We start from the raw sequence: 18,760 nt of genomic DNA, 5'->3' as shown, positions 1-18,760 counted from the left end.
CCCAACTCCGCGCATGAACTTAGTGCAAGCCCTGTCAGTGCCTGATATTGAGACAATGATGGCCACAAGGCTGTTGCACATGTTGCACGAGAAATACGGAACCTAAACACTAACTGGTTTCCCTCTTTCTGAAACCAGACAGTGTCTTGATAGTGACTAAACTGCAAAGTGGTCGTGTATTTTCACAGGTGATGAGGAATGTAGTGTATACAACTGGTGAAGTATTTACGATGTGGGTTTGGTGACAGAAGTAGCTCATAATACAACAATGACTTATCTGGCTAGGACTGCACTGTATTACCGGTATACTCCAATATGTCTTTCAAACGATACATATCAAATACTGTTTCTGTGTTCCGGTATATTGGGTAAAAAAATATAATATATATAAATATTTTATAATATATATAAATATTTTCTTGTATCTTTTAAATTAAAATCTTCTCAGAAATTCATCCACAAATGATGTTGCCTTTCAATTAGTTTCAAAATAGATTGACAAAACAGGGGTAATGTTGTCTCCCCTGTATCCATGACTACAAAATTGCAGCAGCTGACCATGCTTATTAATATTTCCTTGAGTATGTAGAAAATGGGTCTGCATGTACAATCAGTGTCAGTCACTATAGGACACTTCAGCTCCCAATATAGTGCAGTACATACCGCAATACAGATGCAAATATTTTTGCAATACAATTTTTTGGGCCGATACGCAGCTCTATGTTTGGCTCAGAATCGGTTATTTACAAGCCATTGTGATACAGCAGGAACATTGCTGACTGCGGCATTAACAAACATTCACTCTCTCACTGACATCCATCAAGCACTGCCTGCCCGCTCTTGTCTGCCATCTCTGTGAAAGTGCACTTCATGCTTGCTACATAGGCCTGAACTTGGCTATTTCAAGTGATAACAAATTGTGGTTAAATGTGGAAACATTACAAAGTCCTCTATTCATGGTTTGTAAACATTGACTTAAGTACACCATTGTTTACTTTGGCACTTATATGTACCATCAGCAAATATTGGCTCAACAAGAGCATAACATCGGCAATGGAATTTATTCCTATCTAGATGGACCAGATGGGGGCATAAATGGATGCACGGGATGAAGAATGCTTGTACTTATTTGTCTGGTTAGAGGGTGTCCTTCATCTCGGGGGTTCTTGGTGGTTGGAGAGGGTGCTTGTAGGGCATTGAGTGTGTAGGTATATAGGTATAGAAGGACGTTATTTGTAGGTTAATGTACCAGAGGGTTTTATTGAATAGCTGAAATGAGGGTTGCAATGGAGATTACCATGTACTGTAATGTAATGTAATTACGGGACTATTCATTATGTTTTTTAAATGGGACCAATCATTTACTGTTTACAAGACCAGACTCCCGTTCCACAAAACAATCTTAGCGCTACGACTGTCGTAAGCCTATATTAAGATATGGGATTTACGATCACCCTAGCACTAAGATCTCTTTGTGGAAGGGGGCCCAGGCCTGTATTACATACCTCCATCTGTTAGAGGGTGTGAGTGTTATATGTTGAAGATGGGAGGAAATTCCGAGGAATGGGATCGAAGTAGTTTGTAATGGTAAATGGTTGGTAAATGGATTGCGAGTAAATGGATTGAGGGTAAATGGATTGTGGGTAAAATGGATTGAGGGTAAAATGGATTGAGGGTAAATGAATTGTGGGTAAATGGATTGTGGGTAAATGGATTGTAGGTAAAATGGATTGTAGGTAAAATGTGTTGCGGGTAAATGGATTGTGGGTAAACGGATTGTGGGGTAAATGTGTATAGTGTAAATGGATTGTGGGGTAAATGTGTTGGGGGGGGGGGGGGGGGGGGGGGGGCAGTAAATGGATTGTGGGTTGAGTCAAAGGTTTACTGCAAGGTTGTACATGACACAAAGCATTGCTTCCTCAACACATCAGAATCGGGATTGGATGCAAATAATGCGCACTGTTAGTTGAACATAAGATATTATGGCTGCTTGTGGGTCATGCAGGTGACAGCAGTCAACCAGGAACTCCCAGTTCATGGAGAAACTGTTGGTTACAGTCCCAGAACCACAGACAGACTTACCCATGAACGCTGCCTGCATCCACTTGAAACAGACATGGTTTAATGAATGTGCTCCTCTGCAGGGGATACAATTATGCATGATTCACTTCGCATGTCAGCCTAGTTGTGGAGTGGGTTTTTTTGCTAATAAGGGATTATTAATTTTGGTTTGGCGTCTCTTGTATCAACTCTTAAAGTGGGATGCTCATTTTTGAAGTAATTTCAAATAATCATTTGATGTGTCTTGAAATAACGCACATGTACATCCATACAAGCTCTCGCTTTTGAAATACAAGAATTCTGACACTTGTTTTGTAAAATCAGTATGACACACATGTGAGTGTAATATTATAAGTCTTTAGACATTGCTGAAAATTGCAAACGGTTGTTTGTAACATGAAAAGTGTTTGAAATTAAGGGGAGTCCTGGGCAGTGTTGGGAAAAAAAGCACCTGCCCGTAGGCCCGTGGAAGGTAGATCTCGTGTCAGGTCCACAGTTTCCAAGTCGTAGGTCCTTTTGGCCTGCAGTAAATTATGTGTCATTTATATGTCACAATAAGCTGCAGGTTTTTAAATGAGGGCCTGAAGGGTTTAGTCAGGGCCTGCACCTTCTGAAATCTGTGTGTCCTGATGGCAGCCTGGTAGTTTTGTACATTTTGAACACTGGTTGTGGGAGTTTTGGGGGACTTCTATGGTATTTCAACCTAGGGACCCCTAAATCCTTAACAGTATAGTTGTGACAAGAACTCCTTCACTTTCATGCTTAATTTCAAACATTGATGCAGGTCAGTAGGGTATTGCGAATATATGTTGGGAATAATTCAATTATATTACCAGGAATAAAGGAAGTCGGCCGTATATCTGCTGGGTCAAGTAGGAACAGACACAATAGGTCCTTGTGTTTATTGTGTAGATGAAGATGTGTGTTGGACAGTAGTGATTACATCCGCCTGTGTCCACACAAAGAGGTGCCCTTCACTTTAAGCTAGTGCCATGCATTGTCATCATCACTCATTTCCTGGTGCTTTGGTTGAAAGGTCATGACATGGGCTGGTCATATATTTGTCAGATTGATGATGTGCCATTGTAATTGTCAAAGTAGGGCGTTCAAAGAAAATATGTCACATGGCGTCACATTGATGGCAATATAACAGTTATGTGGTTAAATAAGACAGAAACATGGGAGTGGATGACTGGTTTGTTAAATCTTTATTTGACATTAATCTGACTTTTTCAATATACTTACAACATTTTAACGGGCTATCGCTGTGAGGAGCTTGATAGTCGTGATAAAAAGATCGTCAGAGGCAAGTTGTAGCAGAAAGATACTATTTGGCATCTCCATATCGATTAGGAACACATTAATATACTTTTTTATATTTGCCCCAATATATTGCTACATTTACAAATGTATTGCAATATGTATTGCTGAAGATTTGCACCACAAATTACTGGTGTCCCGGTAATACCGCACACCCTTAGTAACAAGAAGATTAGACCCGTGAAAATCAGGGGTAGAATAGGTCTTCAGCAACCCATGCTTGCCGTAACAGGTGACTATGCTTGTTGTAAAAGGAGGCTAACGGGATAGGATGGTCAGGCTCGCTGACTTGGTTGATGCAAGTCATCGATCCCAATTGCATGGATCGATGTTCATGATGTCAATCACTGGATTGTCTGGTCTAGTCTCGATTATTTACAGACTGCTGTCATATACTATAGCTGCAATATTGCTGAGCGTGGTGTAAAACAACCAACCAACCAACAAGAAGATTGCTCAATGCATCACCACTGGCTTACCCTACGTCTCCATCGGTAACATTTAGCAGAGACTCAGTGAATGTGTAGGGCGCTGGACTTCCTGGCAAATATTCAAGACTTTATGGTATGGACAGCAAACATTTTGCCTCTGTGGTAACTGAACCTGTGTCTTAAGCTTCACAAGCAAACACTGCAACCACTATGCTAACAATGTTTCAGAATTTGGGTTAGACTCAGACATGCATTACAATTAACTTGATCTGTTGATGAACACAAATAAATAATTCATTAAGTGTCTCATAAGAAATAGTGATGGGGCTCTGGTTACACTATAATTCATAACAGGGAATTTGTAGGGAGGCTTTTGTTAAAAAAGAACAACACTACTATTTTGGAAAAGTGCTGTAAGGTCTGCAGTGTTTGGTATATATTTTCATGTTGGTGCTGTATTTTGTCACAAACAACAAGTGTACGACTAAATTGTAACAAGTTAGGGTCTGTTGGGTAATTAAAAATCATATTTTTGGCTAGTTTGGTCAAGACAGAGTAATATCGATCCACATTTTGTGATTTTTTTGGGGGAAACAGAAAATGATGTAGAATTTTGTGGCAGGCGACTGTTTATTTTTTTAGATACACTAGCTCCCATTATGGCACAGCATGGACGTGAAGAAACATGCAGGACTCTTAATGTGAGAGAGTGCTGTGTTTAGGCAGCGTGGTTGGGAGTGTGTAGGGAGAACACAAATGGACCAACTGACTGAATGCCCCCCAGGGGGGGAGTCTGGACCACTCATCACCCAATGCTCATCTTCAGCTCACAAGTGTTTATGTTTCAAACATCCAACAGCCTCTAGACTTGTGTTGAAGCCAACTAGGACAGGATCAACAGTCTAACACTGGATTTGGAGATTTGTCAGCTCTGTGCACTGCCTGTTTAAATTTGAAGAGTCTAGAGCTACAGAGAGGCAGTGTTATCGGTCCCTGTGTACCGAAATGGGGGACTAGATAGTGCAGGATGTCGCTGGGATAGGTGAGCTGTGAGTAGTTGGGTCTTGTCATTGGATGTGATTTAGGGTAGGTGGTAGTCTGTGTCAATTTGTTTTGATTCAGAGTCTAAATATGTCTTTAACATCATTTTCTTTAGATTTTAGTGGGAATTAATAGGATATTATCAGCCCGGCTTTACGAGACAGACCAGAGTGACTAGATGGTGTTGGCTTAGAGTGACTGGATGGAGTAGGTTTAGAGTGACTAGATGGAGTAGGTTAAGAGTGACTAGATAGAGTAGGTTAAGAGTGACTGGATGGAGTAGGTTTAGAGTGACTAGATAGAGTAGGTTAAGAGTGACTGGATGGAATAGGTTTAGAGTGACTAGATGGAGTAGGCTCAGAGTGACTAGATGGAATCGGCTCAGAGTGACTAGACTGTGTAGGCTCAGATGTGACTAGATGGAGTAGGCTCAGAGTGACTAGATGGTGCAGAGGGTCATTGGGAACAGTGGGCCGGGGTATGTAGGGTGTTACTGACACAGGTTGGATGTGATTGTGCTATATGGTGGGTTACAGACAAAGACTCTCCTGCAAGGAAAGGGTTACACAGTTAAAGTCTGTTCATCCATACAATAACCAGTGAAGTCTTCATATCAAAGAATGTCCAGGTTAGCAAGCAGTGGGTACATAGTAAGTACTGTTATCTTCTGGCGGCAAGTTTTCAAGACATACAGGGTTTCCCGGCATGCAGATTGGCACGAGCCCACAATGGCCAAAGTTAGTCTAGTGTAGGGGCGGTTGGGTAGCCTAGTGGTTAAAGCGTTCGCTCGTCACACCGAAGACCCTGGTTCGATTCCCGACATGGGTACAATATGTGAAGCCCATTTCTGGTGTCCCCCGCAGTGATATTGCTGGAATATTGCTAAAAGCAGAGTAAAACCATACTCACTCACTCACTAGTCTAGTGTAAAACATGTTGAAAGTATCCTGAGGGCTCATGAAAATGTAAGTGACCATGCATGTCTGTTGTCAGTATTCGGGTTAGTAAATGTTTTGGGTGAAGTTACATCCCTGGTTTTACTGTACTTGGGGTAGAGGGAATGGGTATTGGTGTGTGTGGGAATGGTGCAAGGTGATGTAAGTCATATCCATAGAGACAGTGTTCTTGGAGTCGATCATATCACATCCTGCAGAAGACAACAGCAGACGAAGGTGTGATATCATATCTTTTTAAGGAAGATGACAGATTAGGGAAGTTACAATCTTGATTTTTTTAGACTGCAAGTGGAGAGGCAGGTTTCAGGGCCAAACATGGGTGAACGTGTGAAAGTACCTCGTCTGCTTCCCTGTACACTGAGGTGACATTTTCCGATTGAGTGCCAGGGATACACGTAGCCAGAGACTGTTGTAGTGAGGGTATATACTGGAATACATGTGTCTGTCCCTGTGCAGAAAGATGGCTGGGAACCTTCTGTGTGGGCATGGGGTTAGTATGTTTGTTGGATACTGTTTTGTGATTACCCATAAAATATCCACCACCAAGTGTTGATTACAATCATACCATAATACCTTCATAGGAAAGTAAACACTGCATCTGCTTGTTACGGTAGCGATAGAAAGTGACAGTTTTAGCCCAAAGTAGACACAGTTTATGGATAACAACTTCTTTACTTTACTGTAATGGTAACGTTTCGGTATTGATCCTTATACTAGTCCTTACAATGACAACATCAGCCCTCCAAGTAGCGACCTTTTTGGTTGCCAAATGCGACTTTCATCTAACAACGGAGACCTAAGTTTATCTACTCCTCGCCCAGTGGCTACCTAAAAGTAAACATAACTGGCTACAATATCTGTTTAAGATATCTGTTGGCTCCTAAAAACTTAGGTTTGGCTACAAAAATATTCATGTTAGGAGCAGCTTGGCTACAAAACAAAAAAAACAAAACTTAGAGGACTGAACTTATAGCAAAACCCTTAAAAAGGGCATATTTCTACTTGTCCTTAGGAAACATTAACTATTGGGCAGTTTGGCAAGGACAAGAGGACTAATGACAATTTCTAATGCTGATTTTTGTTCATTGCCAGGGTTTAACTGGGTCTATCTATGTATTTGATACAGGGGACTCCTGGTAATACATTTTAGGGGTCCAAGGCAAGAATATAGGCTTCCAGGCTGGCATTCTGTGACACACTTCACTTGACTTCCCTGAATTGTATTGATGTCATATTATTGTACATGTTCAGAAGCCCTTGGTCAGTTACTGATTGGGATTCTGATGTTAGATTGAAGTATGACTAAGTCATCCACTGACACCCTGAAATTTGAGTTTATTTCCCCACTCCCTTAATCTCTCCGGCCAACACACCCCTGTAATATTTACCAGTCTCTTATATGTAATCTGTCTCTTATATGTAATCGATTTATGGGTACAATGTGTGAAGCCCATTTCTGGTGTCCCCCGCCGTGATATTGCTGGAATATTGCTAAAAGCGGCGTAAAACCATACTCACTCACTCACTGATATCGATTTCCCATTGCAGGACTATTAATGTGTGTGTCCTGATAGACAGTTGACAGTGATTTCCTATATGCTATTTATAATGAATTTATCAATACGGATACAAACCTCTTGGTATTTCACATGTTTACTCATTTCATGCAAATCAAATTACTTGTTTACAGACTGAAATATACCCAACAAAGAATGTATTTTAAGTCTATAAGACAACTGTAAATGAAGAAATTTTCAATATAGCCCTAGACACAAGCAACAACACACGTCTCCGTATCAGCTGTGGTCAGGGACAGCACAAAGGCCAGTCTACCCAGATATGTAGGCCTCCTCTGTGCATGTATTGATATGAATCACAGTCCTGAATGTGCAGAGCACTGAACCATGTGATCCGACGAGTGTGTCGTCTGGCGAAAATACTTCAAGTATATAGATGAACGTCATACCCATGTTTACCTGGGTAGTGTCTGGGTCATTGTGTAGGAGGAACCATCCCATGCGGGACCTTCCATGAAGTTGATTTGTTACGGATACCTTGTTGACTGAGCTGTGATAGAACAATTTCTTGATGATTCGGAAAAGTTATTCCATGCTAGATGTTAGCGCTTTGCGAATTCGGGTCAGTGGGCTACTGCCTCAGGTATGTATGTTGTTCATCTCGTCTCACCATATCTCTCGTATCGGGAATGTATACATGGCGGAAGGACAAGGGTTTGTTTGAGGGACGAGGGTCGTTGATGGGATGGTGCTGACCGATGGGATTAATGTAAGTGTTGATGTGCCTGAGTTGTGTGTGTATTGTTTATTGCTGACAAATACACTAGGTGACTCGATTGAGTTGACAGGATTGTCATAACGGTTATCTTTGTTTGTAGTAGATAGGGTTGGTAATAAAGGAGATACACCTGTGTTATTTTGTTGGGAATGCCACTGGGCTTTCACAAAAATGTTTCAGTGGTCCTTTGGAATTTGAGTCTGCCGAACTCGGTGAAGGTCATTTTGCTTTGAACTAATAAGCAGTTGTAGTTCAGAAAGTTTGCCCTTCATTTTCGTGGAGATTGATAATGCCCTTTTCAATTTCATAATTCCCAGGTATATTTTATGCATCATGCTATGCGTTAGCATGTTGGTGTGTTCATATTTTTGCTGATTACTTTTGCGAAAGTAAATATATAACTGGCTTCTTATTATTTACATATCATGTTAGATTTGTTGAAAAATATGAGTTCTTTGTACTGAAGGTTAATTTAACAATCTCATTGCCACTCTAATACAAGGAATTCAGACCCTGGAAGGTTTCATAGAAGGAAGGATCTTTGATGGTAGTGCTGAATTGATGTGTCTGTGACTGGTCTGGTTGTGTTGATGTCATGCAAGCCTTGACTGGTCATGATGCACTAACTGCTACATCAAGGATTCAGGGGGCATAATGCGTACACCCTGGAAAGGGTAAACAAAGTCTCATTTCGATCTGTCTGTTTTGTGTCAGATTGATTTGAATTGTAATATTCATTAATTGCTGTCATCTGTATGGTTGTTGCTGACATGTTTTGTTTTAAGATGTTCCTCTTACTTATGTAGTTTATGAAATTAAGCATGAAAGTTGGGTGTCTCTAGTTTCAAATGTACGGTTGTCTTGTTGCCCAGTCGTCTACGGCCCTGCAATTCCCTGTGCAGAATTGTGCCCCTGGCTTGCCAGAAATATTTGATCATGGGTTCGAAGCTTGGTTCACCCAGATGATGTTTCTAGGTTTGTCAGCACCAAACCCGTGCTCATGGGTTTTCCAAAGGTGGTAAACGTCTGACACCTGCATCACTTCGGGCTTTCCTCCCTCATTAAGCTGACACGCGGTGATATAACTGGAATACTGTTCAAAGTGGCTTGAAACCCAACTCGCTCACTCACTCTCTTTCTCGAATACTGTCCCAGCTGATTCAACCCAGTGATTGTCTAGCTCAGATTTACAGAACTGTTAAAGCTGTCCTATCATTTACAATGGCATTAAACATGCATTGATTCACACAATAACTGCAAGTGTTAACTGCGCTTTAACAATGAAGCTACATTACAATGCTTCTGCCTGTTTACCCAGGTAATCAGTGTTTGTGGAGCTGCATATGTCTTTATTAGTCATCAATGATCCCAGATTGCAGGTTACATGCATGGCACAATACCCACTTGCCAATCACTATGGGTTGTAATTTCAATTCAATTGATTTCCTAATAAGCTCTCTTTCTGCTGTGTTACCATTTCCCAGCATTATTCTCACAGTAATGGACTATCCAGTCCTTTTCAATAATGAGAACAAATCGTAACAAAGGATGTTGGCAATATGATTGATTTTTGTTCTGTAAGGAGCTGTGTACACATCAGTGTTGCAATGATCAATGGATCAACTGCAAGAACAAGAATAATATTTCATCAGGAGGGTTACATAATGTGGCTATCAATAACGAGGTGGAAGAAGCAGGTTTGGTGGGGTATTCCAGACACTTCACAGATGGTGACAATTTTGTCTACAAGGACTTCTGATATTCTGGTGTTTTAGAATCAAGCGAAAGCATTAATTTGGAAAGTTTTCAGGACGGTGTATTATTGGATGCATGTTTGTTGGGTGTGTTTGTATGTGTAGTTCCATGAACATGTGAGTTTTGGGTATTTGTTCTCTATGGCTTTTCTCTGTGAGTCTTTTATTTAACATCTGACACACAACTATTTTCAGTGTGGAGTTGTATCCCTTGGCTGTCCAAGGATCTGCTATTCCTGAGTTTTCTTCCCAGGTTTGTCCGGATAATGATCTTTCGCGCTTGTGGTCAGTGTTTGAAATAAGTTCAAAACCCCAAAAGACAGCCTGGCAGGTGATCCATATGTGTTGCCTGTCCATTTTCAAAGTTACCTGCCTGCATTCAGACATTATAATATAAATATTGAAAAAGTGCAACAACAAAATTAAAGGCAAATCACGTCTTGATTCATTTGAAAAAATACAAACAATTACTTTGGAATCTACAAGAGGAATAATATTGAAAACTTAAAGAGTGTTAAAATTATCAAGAAAAGTTACCAGCCACGGGCATGCAGGCCGCCAGTTATCTGGACGCTACATGTGGTTGCATTAACGAATTATATGTCTACAACCTGCTTCATACCATGCTCACGTGAAACACCATGATATAAATTAAATATTGGTTATGAAACTCTGCTGGTCATGGGGTCTGTGTTGGTGACCTCCACGCCTTTGCCGCCAGTTGTTCCTTCCTTCCATCACATCCAATAACAAACACCTAAATATATGACTGCTGTGCTTTTTCATGCTCCTCGCAGTTTATCTCCTCCATCAAATCCAACTGAAGGTTCAAAACCTAATTGTAACACAATAATTTCCAAACTCTGTTATCAACTCGAATTGTTTCTCGTTTAAATGCACCGATAAGCGTCCTTTGAGCATAGCTGAGTGTTACTCGATGAAAGATCAAGGCAAGCTAATGAAGAAGATTCACTGATCTGATAAAGGCCCCATTAGTCTAATTAGGGACTTAGCTCCAGGCTAAAATGCCTCACATTGAGGGTGGCTCTGCCAGTGGTGGAATGTGGTCAGTTGATTACGCACATGAGATTGATCAGGGAAATTTGTCTTTATTTTAGATGACTAATAACATACAACCTAATTATTAATTAATCAGTGGTCCTGGACCACATACTGACAGCGCCAGATTGGTCAGTGCACAGTGCAGGTATTCATTACTTGTATGTACAGTACTGTGGTGGAAGGAGGGTCATGGTTGGACCATTTGGCTGGAAGATTGTTGAGGAAGGAGTAAGTGTGGGGTATTTCACTTCTGGTTTTGTGTGCAGGGTTGCAGTCATATTTTGGGGGGGTGGTGCCTTGGTTTGAAATAAGCTTTTTTCACTGGTCTGCAAAAATGATCTCATACACTGAACAGCCATGTACTTTGTGTATATATATATATATATATACACACACACACACACACACACACACACACACACACACACACACACACACACACACACACACACACACACACACACACACACTGGACCTTCCTGAATTTTTGTCCATGTCAAGGTTTTTCCTATTTACTGATGGTACATCAGTGGTGGAAATGTGAGTGACTGTTGGAATCTTTGAGAGTTTTCAAGGATAGAAATTGTCAGTAATCCTATGGTCCTTGCCAAACTGTCCAATAGTTAAGGTATCATAAGGACTAGTAGAAATTTTCCAATTTTAAGGGTTTTGCTATATGTTATTATTATGAGGACTAGTACACAATAAAATGTTAGTTTCAATTGCTGACTGTTTTCATGTTGACTTGGGTGATGTTTTTTGTATGAAATGTATCAGCTCTATTCACTTGGTTTGAGTTAGTCAATAACTGGTCATGGTAGTGTAACAAATATAGGGTAGAGGATGTAGAATGTTGTTTCGAGATGTCATACATTTTCCTTCCTTATTTTAGCAAGCATAAAGAATGTTATTTGATGTGTGCAGAATATGCTGTTTGAGGTCCAGCTATACACACAAGCTGTGTTGAGAAAATATGTATGTACAACCATAAACATAACCACCGTCCACAAGGACTTGTTTGTTTTTTAAATGTTATTTTGGGGGGTCATATCTCACACTTGTGACCTTTCACATTCCTGGCATTGTAACATTAACAAACGCTCAGGTAGAGTCCGATACCTGCATTTACACACAGCCCAGTCACTTTGCTGCTGAAGCTGCAGATTAGGGTGGTGTGTATTATCTGGAAGAGGATAGTCTGTGTTTGCTGGGATGAAGTTGCAGTTTGATGGGAGGCAGTGTTGAGGGCAGGTATTGCTTGACTGGGGTCACCCACAGTTGGTGCTTGTCTCACTGTGCAGTGTTTTGAATTTATTGGGTACTGGGGACCCTTGAGGTTTGAATCTAGGGACCCCCTAAATTTTTTGACTTCAGGGTTATGACAAGGACTCCTTGACCTTCATGTTTAATTTTGAACACTGCTTTGGATTTGATAGGCCATCGGCTCAGTTACTTCAGACAGAATATTGGAGATTATCATATGAAAGGTGCATTTCGATTTGATGACGTGAGAGCCCTTCATCTGTATTGAAAAATATGTCTCTAATAGTCATGTCAGCAAAACATTTTAGCTGTCATATTAATGAAGCTGAAAAACTTGACTGGTTTTGACTTTTCTGTCTCAGACCATCAGCTTTAGTTTGTTTTATGCTTCCCAACTACGACTGTGATAGTTAATGTGTTAATGTGTTGTTGTTGTTGCAGATGACGGAGGGTCGGAAGAGCCAGATCGTGCTGATGGACGAGCGGCGACTGGACATCATCATCCAGGTCAGTGTCAGCTAACAGTCTCACCTGGGGCATACCATGTCTCACCTGGGGCATACCATGTCTCACCTGGGGCATACCATGTCTCACCTGGGGATTCCATGTCTAACTTAGGGATACCATGTCTAACTTAGGGATACCATGTCTCACCTGGAGGTACCATGTCTCACCTGGGGATACCATGTCTCACCTTGGGATACCATGTCTCACCTGGAGGTACCATGACTCACCTGGAGGTACCATGACTCACCTGGAGGTACCATGTCTCACCTGGGGCATACCATGTCTCACCCAGAAACACATTGCCTGTCTTGCGGATACCATGTCGCACCTGGGAAGACCATGTGTCCCCTTGAGATACCATGTCTCACCTTGGGCATACCATGTCTCGACCGACCATGTCTCTCCCATGGATACAGTGTCTCCATGTTAGTGTTAGAATTGAAATTGAGATGAATTATTTTGTATTGATAGAAAATCTGATTCAGTTAAAGTTACCCTTTGTGCTGAACAGTTCCAGCCTTAGCTGTACTTCCTGGTTATAATGGCAATCAGCAGGAGTCATCACAATCAGCTCTTGTTGTCAGTGGTTATTGAACCAGACCAGTAATATGTTGGGGTTGTCATCTTCAGCTCCGTGAGGACTACTGCAAGTAATTGGGATTTTCTTAATGGAGGTCGGGGCCTAATTGCCTAAGGTGCCGAAATTCACAGTACAGAGTTGCATCCCTTGGGCACACCAGAGACCTATGATTGTGGGTTCGAATCCTGGTTCACCCTGATTATGTTTGTAATTTTGTCAGCACCATGCCCGTGCTCGTGGTTTTCACCAAGGTGGTCACATCTGAGACCTTCATCATTTCAGGCTTTCCTCCCACATTAAGCTGACATTCCTTGATTTAACTGGAATACTGTTCAAAGCGCTGTTGAAACCAACTCTCTCTCACTGACTTAAAACGAGTTTCACAAATGTCTCATTTTGTTTTGATTCAGTCAATCATCAATTAAGGACTTCTTAAGTTAATAAATTTTCTCTTTTTCTTTCTTTTTGTCCAATAAATATTTTTTGTTTTATGTTAAAAAATAGGAATGAGAATATTATGATTATTTTATGCATGGCATATGAAAAATAAATCTAAAATAAATCTAATTAATCTATTGACATGTAGATAGATAGAACTCGTTTAAACTTTGGACAGAGATTTTGCCGAAACTTTTCACTGTTAACTGTATTGTTGATAACTGTTCAGAGGGAGTGTTCAAAATAAGCACCTACTCGTAGTCCCTTGGCAGGTAGAACTCGAGTCGGGCCTGAGCTTCAGATTTGTAGGGGTCCTTATGGCCTGCAGTAACTTTGCGTGTCAGTTTTTTTGTCACAATAACCTGCAGTTTTTTTATTGAGGGCCTGAAGAGTTTAGTCAGGGCCTGCAGCTTCTAAAGTCTGTGGGTCCTGATGGCAGCCTGACAATTGTTTTGTTTCAAACACTGTTGAGAGGTACTGTGTATTCAAGATATATTCAGTTCCAGAAAGGACAAACTTAAAAAAACCTCTTTCAGAAGAAGAAAGATGTTACTTGCATGTGCAATAACAATGTGTACAACGTCTAAGACATTAGTAGATTGAGATCAAAGTATTCTTTCATATTTTAAAACCCCTGACATCCTGAAAACATATTCCGCGAAACAGTCCTTAAAAGCCTTTGTAAATTACATTCAGGTAAAAGTTCTGTAGAATGATGATTTCACGAAAAATATCAAGCAGGCGATGGACAAATCAGCACCTATTTACGAACCGAAGAAAAGTATGTAACAGCCCTTATTAACAATTTTTTGTTTCGAACATTCTTTCCAAGAACCTTAGAAAATGGGTCTAAAATATCACTTGCTGCGAACATGTACTTGAAAAAGAGTTTCTTGAAAGGAATTTTGTTTATCATCTCCCCTGTAGCCTTGTGGTTCAATCACTGAAGATACGGGTTAGAATAGCTCTTCAGCTAACCCTTGCTTGTGGCTGTTGCCTTGTGGCCTTGTGGTTCAATCACTGAAGATATGGGTTAGAATAGCTCTTCAGCTCACCCTTGCTTGTGGCTGTTGCCTTGTGGCCTTGTGGTTCAATCACTGAAGATATGGGTTAGAATAGCTCTTCAGCTCACCCTTGCTTGTGGTAAGAGGCAACTAACAGGATCGGGTGGTCAGGCTTGCTGACTTGGTTGATGCATGTCATCCATCCCAATTGCGTGGATCGATGCTCATGATATCAATCACTGGATCGTCTAGTCCAGACTTGATTATTTACAGACTGCCATCATGTAGCTGGAATATTGCTGAGTGCTGTGTTACAAAACAATCACAAGCCTCTAGAAACAAAGGTTGCAAGTTTGATTTACTGAAATATGAAGAAGACATTTGTCGTTTGATTTGCTATCATTCCACACATTTCCTTCTGTGGATTGTTTTCGAACATAAAATAAATCTCTGGCGAGGGACATTCACGTATAACAATATTACCGGAACTTGTTTCTCTGAAATCCTGAGATGTAACCTGATTGGAGAACAATAGGATGACATCACTGGGGATTTATCATGTCAGCTGGGTCACAAGTGTTTATTAGGTCAAAACAGACAGGGAAGTGTGTTGGACTCATCATAATTATGATGTCATGTCATTATCCCCATTGATTGGGTTGCTAGGAATCACATTAACATCCTCCCTTCAGTAGTTGTTGTCAAAGTGTTGGTGAAGGTGGCGGCGGAAGGGTGATGTCCTGCACGCAGTCGGTGCCTGACATGCTGTCGGCTCAAGTAGCTTCCTGTATATGTATACATATATACACAGTGTTTCTCCTGGAATTGGTCAGCTGAGTCGAAGGAGGAAGTCATGGGTTGTTGGGATTATTCTGTGAAAGAAAAAACTTCGGAACTCAGGGCTTGATTTAACGAATGAACTTAATTTAACATATACAAGGTGCATGTTGACGTGAAAACCTAGTGGTACCAGACAAGCACCCTGGTCCCTGGAATGTTTAAAAGTTTAAAACATAGGTTCATAAACTAGTCTAAATAAATAAAATCTCAAATCTCTGATGACTGTGTCATGATTTTACATAAATTAGTGAGGTATTGCTGTAAAACAAAAGAGGAACAAATGCCCAAAATATTGCAGTACCCTGTTTGAAGACTCAAAACATGACAAACACATAACACAGGGATTAATGAAGAATGTTGCATGGAGCTTAGAGGTATTGAGTGTGTTCAGAGATCAATGTTGTGTGGAAAAGTAAGGGTTAGTCAAAAACAAATTTAAAATGTTTTTACATGCATTTGTGCATAAAGACATACATATATTAGGGGTTGCACTTTTCAATTATTGGTTGCATTGCTGCTCGTTTCATGTAGTTCAATGGAAGTGTTTTGATGGTTTTATGTATATGCAGAGCACGTGGCATGTTTAGACTAATTATGGAAATTGTTGGACAGGAAACCATGTCATCTAGATCTGACGTTGCTGGTTCTGTGTGTTATCCGATATACAGTAACTGGAGTTGGTCATGCGCATTTGGGTGATCTTTTTATGAAATTACATTCAACTTTCTCTGTAATATACGTTCTGAATTTCTGATACAACGTAATTATGAATGCCAGGATGTAAAATAATATTTTTCGGAGAAAAGGTTAATATCGGTATTAGGTCAGACCAATGAAATTACTTGTGTTACAGTCCCTCCGTCACATTTTAGTCCTGTTTCACCCACAAGATATGTAGATGAAAAAACCCAATTAGCCCCTCTAGATGAAGTCTAAGTGAGTGAGTGAGTGGCGATTACTTTGTGTTGTATCAGCAGTTTCACAGCTCTTCATGACAGAAGGTCATTTCTTAGAGTTACGGACTTGTGGCCATAACTAAACTTGTTATAATGAGCACCAACTTTCATTCACTTCTGTGTTGCAATGGATGTTTGTTTGCCTGGGTACAATGTGCAAAGCCCATTTCTGGTGTCCCCTTCCGTGATATTGCTAGAATAACGACTTAAAACACACTCACTCATTTCTGTTTTCATTGACTATGGTTGTGTAATGATACTGAAGCTGGAGTTAAATTGATTGTGAAATCTTTCTTTGACACCATCTAAAATCATCCAGTTTGATGTAAGACTTGCTTCAGTTTGTTTTATTACATTATTTTCCTGGTGAAATCTGAATTTGCTGTCTTTATGTTCATTACAGTGTAAAGCTATATAAAGTACACCTCTGGCATTTCCCTGGTAACTGAGATTTAATGTTGCTTCTGACATTTGAAATTTAAACGTATATTTCTGAATCACATTTATCAGATATCAAGTCTATTGCACAGTGTGATGTGTGCAGTTGTGATTGGTTTTGTTTGTTGGTAAATGTTCTTGTCACACCACTAGTTGTCGTTATAACGTCCTTGTAGCACCACGAGTTTGTTGGTAAATGTTCTTGTCATACCACTAGTTGTCATTATAACGTCCTTGTAGCACCACAAGTTTGTTGGTAAATGTTCTTGTCACACCACTAGTTGTCGTTATAACGTCCTTGTAGCACCACAAGTTTGTTGGTAAATGTTCTTGTCATACCACTAGTTGTCGGTAAAAGGTCCTTGTAGCACCACTAGTTGTCATTATAACGTCCTTGTAGCACCACTAGTTGTGGGATCCACGGATACTGTCAAGGTTACATACCAGTAAATACTTTCACTGCAACATGTGCAGAATAATAATCATGATCATTTATCACCCAAGTTAAACATATGTAAGAATGATTCATGATCTTGTACTTGTGTGGCCCTGTGCATCACAGCAAGCTCCTAGCGAGGCAATAATGAATATTATCAACCATCTGTTCTTCTGTTGTACACAGCCTGATACCAGGGCAGGGTGCCAGCCACTAGACTACTATAACCAAAGCCCTGTTTAATCAAGTTGCAGAAAAACACTGCACATCTACACTGCACTGAATTAATTCCCAGTACACTTTCCACATGGACTGCCCTGTCAAACTGGCGCTTATCTGTAGATATAGATGGTGAATTATTGCTGCAGTTAAAAAAACATTATGAACTTTACCAAATGTAAACAAGTTTTGGCTTGGGTTGAATTTAACTGTTTTTATGTTGTGGCAAAGGTATCAAAGAAATTGTTGAATAAACCCGAATATTATTCTCATGAACTCTACCGATAAGCTTGTGAAGCTTTTTCATGAAGGTGGGATGAATTACTTCCCTTTGTATGGAAAGGTGCCAATGAGTAGATGGTTGTCAGAGTTCTTTGATCTGTGTTTCAGGAGGAGACCTGGATATTTATATTTGTTGAAATAGAAATTATAGATCAATATTTTACTGTAATGACAATTATTTATTTTATTCAGGTGAAGGTTTCATAGTGATAGTTTTCATCTTTGGTTATTCACCTCAGCCTCCTGTGGGAACTTCAGCTGACACTTAGTCTCTAAATATATATAGTTTTGATTAAAACAAGCAACTACATTTAAATTGAAAAGGAGCCAGATTAAGATGAGAGAGCCAGAACCTGTGGAAAATCTGAACATGCTTCATATATCATTACAGTTAAGGCAGGGCAGAAGGGAAAATAATATGGTTTGGGGACTGCGAGACAGACTAGTGGAAACCCAGGTTAACCACAACCTCCTGTGGGGATCCAGGTTAACCTCAACCCCCTGTGGGACCCAGGTTAACCTCGACCCACTGAGGGCACCCTGCTTAACCTCAACCCCCTGTGGGACTCAGTTTAACCTCAACCCCCTGAGGGCACCCTGCTTAACCTCAACCTCCTGTGGGGACCAAGGTTAACCTCAACCTCCTGTGGGACATAGGTTAACCTCAACCCCTGTGGGATGCAGGTTAACCTCAACCCCCTGCGGTATATAACAGGACCAATAAAGAAGGAGAGGCTTTAATTCTTAGTTTTACACTATTGCACAGAATGCAATGTCAAACTGCTATGTTAAAATGCCTCTGAATATAAGAAAATGATTTTTTCCCTCAATTTGAATGACAAAGGCCCTTTAGGTCTTCAGCAACCCATGCTTGCCG

At 40.4% G+C, this 18,760-nt stretch overlaps 1 protein-coding gene across 13 annotated transcripts in view; it reads left to right on the top strand.

Annotated features, from left to right (window-relative positions):
* Positions 1–18,760, top strand: part of LOC124140137 (FERM domain-containing protein 4A-like) — a 214,736-nt gene that overhangs the window by 68,998 nt on the left and 126,978 nt on the right. For 10 of the 13 annotated variants that reach the window (XM_046507534.2, XM_046507532.2, XM_046507543.2 and 7 more), the window contains exon 2: positions 12,625–12,690. In XM_046507534.2, the coding sequence (XP_046363490.2) occupies positions 12,625–12,690 (66 nt within the window). Of the gene's footprint in view, positions 1–6,254; positions 6,300–7,740; positions 7,970–8,007; positions 8,096–12,624; positions 12,691–18,760 lie in introns of those variants that run through there. The other 3 variants (XM_046507537.2, XM_046507536.2, XM_046507541.2) reach the window with 3 other exon arrangements.

The sequence above is a fragment of the Haliotis rufescens genome, unplaced genomic scaffold (assembly GCF_023055435.1).
Source record: "Haliotis rufescens isolate VD_foot unplaced genomic scaffold, xgHalRufe1.0.p SCAF_23, whole genome shotgun sequence".
NCBI lineage: Eukaryota > Metazoa > Mollusca > Gastropoda > Lepetellida > Haliotidae > Haliotis > Haliotis rufescens.
Note: the sequence above shows the minus strand (reverse complement) of the source record. Positions and strands in the feature narration are given on the sequence as shown.